The sequence below is a fragment of the Hyla sarda genome, chromosome 3, assembly GCF_029499605.1.
Source record: "Hyla sarda isolate aHylSar1 chromosome 3, aHylSar1.hap1, whole genome shotgun sequence".
In the NCBI taxonomy this organism is placed as follows: domain Eukaryota; kingdom Metazoa; phylum Chordata; class Amphibia; order Anura; family Hylidae; genus Hyla; species Hyla sarda.
In genome coordinates this window covers 27045583-27055903 of record NC_079191.1, presented here as the reverse complement: position 1 = coordinate 27055903, position 10321 = coordinate 27045583, and the positions used below count along the sequence as shown (strand labels likewise).

Genomic DNA, 10321 nt, shown 5'->3' with positions numbered 1-10321 from the left:
CCCTACCTGTTTACATTTTCTCTACCCGTCAGTCTTCCCCATGTATCGGAGAGGTTGTCTCTACAGTATGTGCCACATTTGGTGGACGTGTTCCGTGGTTTCTGCATTCTGGTGCACGTTGGTTGCTTTAATTCCCTCATACTAAATGCCCTTTGTCTCCTATTGTGGTGCTCCATTTTTAAATTGGTTTAATTTATATTGTTTCTATAAATTTCTTAATTTGACATCTACAGTTTAAATGGCACATATTAGGTGGAGGTACTGATGCAATTTTTCCACCGTGGCTCAAGGAATTCGTGGTATGTCTCTGATCCCCATCAATGCAGAGCATGTGCGCCCAGTGTCCCCTTGTTTGCATCATAGAGATGGCTCCAAAAGCAAATACAGTACTTGTCCAGCAGTATACAGAAAAAGCTGAAGGGTAGGTGTATAACTACTATATATCCTGATCCCATAGAGATAGCAGCAGTATACAGATAGAGCTGGAGGGGAGGTGTATAACTACTATATATCCTGATCCCATAGAGATAGCAGCAGCAGTATAGAGATAGAGCTGGAGGGGAGGTGTATAACTACTATATATCCTGATCCCATAGAGATAGTAGCAGCAGTATACAGATAGAGCTGGGTGGGGAGGTGTATAACTACTATATATCCTGATCGCATACAGATAGCAGCAGCAGTATAGAGATAGATAGAGATATATAACTACTAATATATTCAGATCCTATAGAGATAGAAGCAGTATACAGATAAAACTGGTGGGGAGGTGTAAAACTACAATATATTCTGATCCCATAGAGATAGCAGAAACAGTATACAGATAGAGCTGAAGGGGAGGTGTATAACTACTATATATCCTGATTATTTAGTGATAACAACTCAGTATGCAGATACAACTGGTGGGGAGGTATATAACTGTTATATATCCTGATCCCATAGAGATAGCAGCAGTAATATATATATATATATATATATATATATATATATATTTCTCATATCTATCTATTTATCTATCTCATATCTATTTATCAATCTATTTCTCTCATATCTATCTCATATCTATCTATTTATCTATCTCATATCTATCTATCTATCTATTTATCTATCTCATATCTATCTATCTATCTATCTCATATCTATCTATCTTTTATCTATCTATCTATCCATCTCATATCTATCTATCTATCTATCTGTCTATCTATCTCATAGCTATCTATCTATCTATCTATCTCATATCTATCTATCTATCTCATATCTATGTCATATCTATCTATCTCATTTCTATCTATCTCATATCTATCTATCTATCTCATATCTATCTATCTATCTATCTAATATCTATCTATCTATCTATCTCATATCAATCTATCCATCTCATATCTATCTATCTATCTCTCTCATATCTATCTATCTCATTTCTATCTATCTCATATCTATCTATCTATCTCATATCTATCTATCTATCTATCTAATATCTATCTATCTATCTATCTCATATCAATCTATCCATCTCATATCTATCTATCTCATATCCATCTAGCTATCTATCTATCTACCTACCTACCTATCTATCTATCTATCTATCTCATATCTATCTATCTATCTCTCTCATATCTATGTCATATCTATCTATCTCATTTCTATCTATCTCATATCTATCTATCTATCTATCTCATATCTATCTATCTATCTATCTAATATCTATCTATCTATCTATCTATCTATCTCATATCAATCTATCCATCTCATATCTATCTATCTATCTCTCTCATATCTATCTATCTCATTTCTATCTATCTCATATCTATCTATCTATCTCATATCTATCTATCTATCTATCTAATATCTATCTATCTATCTATCTCATATCAATCTATCCATCTCATATCTATCTATCTCATATCTATCTATCTATCTATCTATCTATCTATCTATCTATCTATCTCATATCTATCTATCTCATATCTATCTATCATCTCATATCTATCTATCTATCTATCTATCTATCTATCTATCTATCTATCTCATATCTATCTCATATCTATCTCATATCTATCTATCTACCTATCTATCTATCTATCTATCTATCTATCTATCTATATCATATCTATCTATCTATCTCATTTCTATCTATCTATCTATCTATCTAACTATCAATCTCATATCTATATTTGTTTCTGTGAAGTAACATTTTTACAATCCCATCTTGTATGTAGCAGTTTTTATTGTATTAGTATTTTTCGGAGCAGATCTGCTTCCCATTATATGATGTAAATCTCGGCCTCTCCCCATTTATGGCCCTGTTATTACACATGAATAGCGCAGTAATATGGGGACGGGAGATCTAAGTGTTCTTCCATATTATCACAGCAAGCCTTCTCTCCTCTGCCGCTAACACCCAGCACTGCCTAAAATGGATCGAAATGTGGAAACTGGCAAAACACATTATTTCATCTTTTCTGCTTGAAAAAAATATCCAAATGACAGATTTAATTTGCCCTCTATTCTTTTCAGCCTTTATGTCGGTTTCTGGGAAAGCTGGGTGCTGAACTATGTGGCTTTCATTATAATCTCTACAGGTTTTATCTTACAGCATAGGAAATCTGCTTGTGTATAACAGTAAGGGCATGTTCACACTGTGGATTCCTTGCTAAAATCAGCTGCACCAGAAATCCATGCACATTAATTCCTTTTATTAAAGGAGCAGTACAGGATTTCATGTTGTTTTCTTTTTTGCCTATATCACCCACACTCACCATCACTAGTCCTACAGTGCCATCTGTTTAATTCCAGCGCAGCTGCATACGTGCCTTTCATTACTGTAACTGGGTCATGTTATCATAAGTCTAACCGACAGAAAGCCACTGTGTCACATGTTCAGAGGAAGTGGTAAGTCCTGGGTCAGCTGACTTTCTGTGAGCTAAAGAATGACATCATCACCTATCAGATCCCTCCTGCTAGCTCCTTGCCCCCTCCCCGCTCAGCTCTATCTGTATACTGCTGCAATCTCTATGGGATCAGGATATATACTAGTTATACACCCCCCCTTCAGCGCTATCTGTATACTGCTGCTATCTCTATTTGATCAGGATATATACTAATTATACCCCTCCCCTTCAGCTCTATCTGTAAACTGCTGCTATCTCTATGGGATCAGGATATATAGTAGTTATACACCTCCCCTTCAGCTCTATCTGTATACTGCTGCAATCTCTATGGGATCAGGATATATACTAATTATACCCCTCCCCTTCAGCTCTATCTGTAAACTGCTGCTATCTCTATGGGATCAGGATATATAGTAGTTATACACCTCCCCTTCAGCTCTATCTGTATACTGCTGCAATCTCTATGGGATCAGGATATATACTAATTATACCCCTCCCCTTCAGCTCTATCTGTAAACTGCTGCTATCTCTATGTGATCAGGATATATAGTAGTTATACACCTCCCCTTCAGCTCTATCTGTATACTGCTGCAATCTCTATGGGATCAGGATATATACTAATTATACCCCTCCCCTTCAGCTCTATCTGTAAACTGCTGCTATCTCTATGGGATCAGGATCTATAGTAGTTATATACCTCCTTCCAGCTCTGTCTGTATACTGCTGCTATCTCTATGGGATCAGGATATATAGTAATTATACCCCTCCCCTTCAGCTCTATCTGTATACTGCTGCTGCTATCTCTATGGGATCAGGATATATAGTAGTCAATACATCCCCTGCAGCTCTATCTGCATACTGCTGCTATCAGAAGCATCAGACAATCTTATCTGTTATGTGATTCTTATGCCAATACTTCAATAAAGCAAGCTTCATTCATCCTTACACCTTAAAGGGGTACTCCGCTGCTCAGCATTTGGAACAAACTGTTCCGAACGCTGGAGCTGGAAGCTCGTGTCGTCATAGTCCCGCCCCATCAATGCAAGTCTATGGGAGGGGGTGTGACAGCCGTCACGCCCCCTCCCATAGACTTGCATTGAGGGGGTGGGGCTATGACGTCACGAGCTCCCGACGCCTGCTCCAGCGCTCGGAACAGTTTGTACCAAACGCTGAGCAGCGGAGTACCCCTTTAAGTGCCAGACATATCCTTTCTTGCATTCCTGTTGAGACGCTGAGGGAGGGACCGGCCGGACTGTGGCACGGGTGGGTTGAGGGAAAACAGCAAGGGTGAGCGGACACACAGTACTTACTATTTAGTGCATTTTATTATTAATCCTAGAGGTCTCTGAAACAAGTGAAAACAGTCAAAATATTTACAGATTTTGCGTTTCTCTTGTCTCTAATATACAGCATCCATATTATCAACAGTGCCACAGTTTCTTCCCTGTCATATTTTTCATTTGCATTCACACTGCGATTTGGGGTACGGAAACCAGATCCAGCGGGAGAATTTTTAAAAACGGCTGCTACCTTATCCCCGCCAGACCCGCGCCAAACCCCATTCATTTCAATAAGTCCAATGGACTTATCCGTTTTTGTTGCTTTTGTTGTTTTTTTTATCAGCTCTTGTTTCTGGACTGAAACCGTGGTCTGCTGCAGAAACAAGAGCTGATAAGGTCCAAAAATGATTCGACCGGAGTCACTATCTGGCTCCGTTTGGCTCGTTGAAATAAATGGGGTACGGCGGGGATACGGCAGCAGCCAGTTTTTAAATTTTCCTGCCGGGTCCTGCTGCCGTATTCCCAAATTGTGGTGTGAATGCTTAAAGAGATATGAAAAAAAAGGAATAAAAAATACACAATGGGAAAAAACAACAAAAAAACTACAAAAAAAAACCAAACAAACATAGAAAATAACCCAAAACCTAGAAAAAGGAAAACAGAAAAAGAAAAAAAGAAGACAAAGGGTGAATTTATTATACATTTACATCCTTTTTCTGGTGTCAAAAAGATACAGATTAGTGCGCAACCCAGGGATATGGCGGCAAATGGTTTTCAAATGTTCCCTCCGGATCTGGCTTCCATATGCGCCAATTGTGGTGTGAATGCAGCCATACATTGGTGGGATTTTTCTTAAAGGGTAACTCCAGTGAAAAAACTAATTTTTTTGTAAATTGATTGGTGCCAGAAAGTTAAAGGGGGTATGGTATACTGGTCTAAAGTCAACCCTCACCAATGTAGGATTTTGCCACTTCTGATGCCATAACCACTCCCTCTATGCCAGGTCACTGCCCTGCCACGCATATCAACAAAAAGTTACTAAATTTATTTATTTATTTATTTATTTGCCCCAGTTGAAGACTTTGATAAATCCCCCTTCTCCCCCCCCCCAAAAAGAAAAGATTTTTTTTATAAAAAATATATAGCGAAATTGGCCAAAAAAGGAAAAAGAATAAATTTAAGAATATAAGCAAAAAAAAAATTATAAATAAATATATAGACAGAAAGCCAAACATATAGGATAAAAAATCTAATAAACATTTCAGCTCCTGCATAGGTACAAAGTCATTTAGGGTTCCATTTCACATTCAAGGGCATACGTCACTGGGTAGGGACCCTAAAGGATGGGGCACCTATTGGTTTGCCTCAATAGGGAGCACCCAGGTGTCCAGAGGAGAAGACATTAGAGGTCTGATGTGACTCACCGTAGACTTATTTGAAGGGACTCTCACTTCAAATTTTTTGTTATTGGCCAAGAGGATGGAAAGAAGACATTTTGCTGTTAGAGTGTTCTACCTATTGGCACTTTACTGGGGTCATTTCGTGGGTGTCAGGGACGTGCACAGACAATTTGGAAGGAGGGCTCAAGTTAAAAAAAATAAAATAAAAAAGGTGTGTTTCCCTATACTGTGCGCAAATCTCTGCAAAATGCATAAACGTGCCTGTTACTAGAAAAAACAGAAAACCCGAAAAATAGCGCAAACATCTCCATTATTAAAGCCAAATCACAACGCGTTTTGAGGCTTACAGGCTTACATTTTTTACCTGAGGAAGAGGCATGTGCAAGCCTCGAAATGCGTTGTGATTTGGCTTTAATAAAGAAGATGTTTATTTGAAACCAACATCGGAGTGGATTGCGCTATTATTCCGGTTTTCTGTTTTTTCTGCTCTCTCTTCGTATTACCATCGGCTTAGAATTTTCTCCACACCGACCCCGGAAAAGCAGCACCACTCCCCTGGATACTGACGGACACAGGATGTGTGGTCCTGATACAACTATCTAAGGTGAGCAATTTTTGCTATATTTGTTCCAACACGAACACACCTAGAACCCAGCAATACCACCCCATGGGAAGCTCTGCCTCTTTTCTGTTTTAGAGTATATGCGTGCCTGTTACTAGGGCATCTAAGGGCAAGTGCAGGAAAAGGGCAGGGGCCCAAGCCCCCTTTTATGTGTGCATGTCCCTGGTGGGTGGTGATGCTTCCTTCCAGTTGGCCAGTGGTCTCCAAACTGTGGACTTCTAGCTATTGCAAAACTTCAACTCCCAGCATGCCCGGACAGCCATTGGCTGTCCGGGCATGCTGGGAGTTGAAGTTTTGCAACAGCTAGAGGTCTGCAGTTCGGAGACCACTGCACCATGACCGCCAAGGACATCTTGTTGGTGTACTCATGGGTTCCATCTTATTGACAAATGCCCTAAAATTTATCCTATTACCCAACACATGGAGGAGGCTGCCATTTGTAGGCCATTTGTACAATTACGAGACAACAGGTGTCCATGAGGAAAGAGGTCCTTGGTGGTGTCCCCATTGTCCACCAATGGGCAGTATTGATTCAGGTCACATGTTGGCTGCCACCGCTCGGTGAAGATGATCATGTCAGTGTCTCTCATTGGGTCATCATTGAGCTGGACTGTCCCTTGTTCATTTTAAGAAGCGAAGAGACCTGAATGTTGTCCCTACCCGTCCAGATGACGGACACGGCCGGATTTTCACCTGAGGTTTCCGGTTGTAAGAAATGGATCCTCCAGCCGCAGCAACACTTGAGCTGTTTCACTTTTTGCCGGAAGGTTTTGCTGAACGCGTAATAGATGATGGGGTTGAAGGCCGTGGATGACTTGGCGAAGAGGCAAGGGAGTAAAGAGACAGTGGGGGGTATGCTACCACTGGAGTGGAACATGGACCAGAAGCTGACAATTGCATAGGGAGTCCACGAGACCAGAAATCCAAAGCTCACCAGTACCGCCATCTAGAGGAAATATCAAATGGCACACAGATTACTCATATGTCACAATTATCAGGTGATGTTAGGTATTGCAGCTCAAGAGTAGACAAAACATTTGGTTAACGTGAAATGGGAAAACAGTTTTCATTTTCCTATTTTGATTAAAGCTAATGTAAACAAAATATTTGAGAATCCAATTTTTCTGTACTTGAACTATAATATATATATATATATATATATATATATATATATATATATATATATATATACCGGTATATATATATATATATATATATATATATATATATATATATATAAAATGACCAGTTTTCTGATTGTCCTACGGCTGCAAAAGCTTCATCTATTTGTCACTGTGCTGTCTAGGGACTCCAGGAAATAAAATATTTGGTAAGAAAAGTTTTGTTATATCTATTAATAAGATGAAGCAAAGGAGAGATGAGAGAGAACAGATATAAAATAAATAGGATTGATTGATTGATATTAGAGATAGATAGATAGATATTTGAAATTTGATAGATATGAGATAGATAGATATACAGTAGATAGATATGAGAGAGATATGTGGTGGCAGGGCGTATTCGTGACGTCAGGGTGTGGTTTAGCCAATAACGACCCCAAGGTATTCCATGGATCCTGGGCTGGGCACGGGGGCAATAAAGACTCCGACGTCAAGTTACGGACAACGGTAGCTTTACTGAGGGTAGACAGTTGGTAAAGTCTATACAGTTCAGCCAGGGCCCACGGAGATGACCAGTGACTCAGAGACCTTAAGGGCTTACTGGGACTTGTAGTAGGACTGGACAATTGAATGCAGACCATGCTGACTTGACAGATGACAGGGTCTGACTTGACTTGATGGTGGCTGCAGGACTGGACTTTTAGGTATCCAACACTCTGGACCTCAGCAGGAAGCAAGAGCTAAGAGAGAGAAGCTCCACCCAGGGCTTATATGGGGGAGACTAGCAGGGAGCCCATAGGTCACTCTTGGGATCACCTGGTCACTGATACCTTCTGGGTAACAGTCACATGACATATCACATGGTATGACTCTTAAAGTAACATTACATTTTATAACACTTTACATGGTAAAACATATTTGCAATGGGGAAACAAGTGCAGGGGCCTTGGGGACACTGAAGGAGGCTGCCTGACAGGACAGCAGGAGCACGGGGTAGCCCCTCCGGTACTGGGCCACCACAGATAGATAGAGATACAGTAGATAGATTAAAAAAATAGGGAGAAAAGCAGCACAACCCGACAATAGAAAAAAATATATATTAGTGGTTGCACGCAGATTCTGGAACCCTGGTCAGAGGCTCGCCACTTTAGACAGCAAAACAGATTTTTCCAAAGCACACGAAGTCTATATAAAAATGCGTTTTTATTCCATCAAAAAAAAAAAAAAACATGTGTCAGCTTGGCACTTTTGTATGGACTTTGTGTGTTGTGGAAAAATCGTTTTGCAAATAGATACATAGATAGATACATAGATTTAAAGATATGAGAGATATATTATGGTTATGCTCCTTGAGGGTTGTATACGGCAGAAGGCTCATGGGCCTTCTATATCAGATGTTCAGTCACAGACACTTACCTGTAACTAATTATAATAGTTATCTGCAGTCACCACCATGAGGGGATTAAGCAGCTTAAGGTTGAATCACTGAAAATCTGCAGCCACAGATAGGCTGAAAAAACACATACGTCCATGCAGTTCAGTCTATTATCCTACAGTGTTGATCCAGAGAACTGCTAATCACCCTTGATAAAGCCGGGGATCCGGCGGAACGTCTGGGTGGCAGCGTGTGAATGGTTTTAATGCATGCGCTATCTCATCGCACTCACACATTCTAGCAAGTACTGACTCTTACTACACGGTTAGGTACATGGTACAGGATTAGCCTGTAACCCTTAACCACGATTAGACAGTGTCCTATCCTGAAAGTGAACTTGGGACTCCAATAATGGACACACAGTGAGCACACACCAGTTGATGGAATAGCTGAAGGTTACAATAGCCAAATCTAATGATACTATTTGCTTACCTTCCAAATAGCTATGCCGCTGTTTACTTTTTCTACTATTTAATTAGGGCAGGGTCACATGGGAGCATCCGCAGTGTATTTGACGCTGCAGATGTGCCAACTGCAGTCACAAAGGGACTGCAGAGCGAGCTCTCGGCTACAGGTAGCTCTGTGTGTTTGCTTGTAGTGGCGCATTTTCCGCTGTAGCAATCCGCTGCTACGAGTGGACACACAGAGCTACTGGTTCGCAGCTCGCTCTGCAGCCCCTCTGTGACTGCTGTCGGTGCATCCGCAGCATGAAATAAGCTGCATGTGCCCCTACTATTATTTTTGCTATACAGCTTAGGAGCCAACCATACTGTGAAGTCACTGGGTTTGCTTCACGCGGAAGATCAGAATCAGTAAATAGCAGTGTCGACCATCTGTTATTACTATTGACTCTATGTGGTGCTGTGTGTCATTTGTCACACTGTTATATCAATCACTATTGAGGCCTTAGTGACCTTTAGATTGGTCACGGTCTGGTCATATGCTTTCCGGTTATGAGACTCATGGATGTGAGTACAGACATTTACCGACACACTGGAAAGAACTACACAACTTCCTCTGTAGCATACAGCAGCTGATAAGTACTGAAAGGATAAAGATTTTTATATAGAAGTCATTTACAAATCTGTATAACTTTCTGACACCAGCTGATTTGAAAAAATGTAATAAAAATTCCACTGGAGTACCCCTTTAAGTTCTAAATGTAATTTACCAAGTCTGTGAAGGATATGTACACCTCTGCAACCATTATTTCACTTATTCACCTAAAATAAAAAATTAAGCAACTTTTTTTAAAACATATCTGATCCTGTTGTCCTGTGGTACTCCTTTCTACTGTCTGTAGACTGATAAAAACAAGTGGCGAGGAAAGTAGCACATGAGACCACAAGAAGAACGCAGGATGCAGTAAAAGGAACACTTTTATTGTATCAAGGATCCAGCATATGGCACACAAACACTGACACATTTTGGGTGCATCAGACCCTTAATCATATGATGCCATGATAAAAAGCTTGACAAACCCGAAACTTGTTGGCCTTTGTGTGCCATATGCTGGATCCTTTTACTGCATCTTATGTGCTGTTCACCTTTAATTTTGTGGATTTCTACTAA

General features: G+C 40.1%; 1 protein-coding gene across 2 annotated transcripts in view; it reads right to left on the bottom strand.

The window, feature by feature from the left end:
• Positions 1 to 6504: 6504 nt before the first annotated feature.
• Positions 6505 to 10321, bottom strand: part of LOC130361212 (opsin-5-like) — a 133028-nt gene continuing 129211 nt past the window's right edge. For both annotated transcript variants that reach the window (XM_056563943.1, XM_056563944.1), the window contains one exon: positions 6505 to 7139. In XM_056563943.1, the coding sequence (XP_056419918.1) occupies positions 6780 to 7139 (360 nt within the window). In that variant the 3' untranslated portion in view covers positions 6505 to 6779. The remainder of the gene's footprint in view (positions 7140 to 10321) is intronic.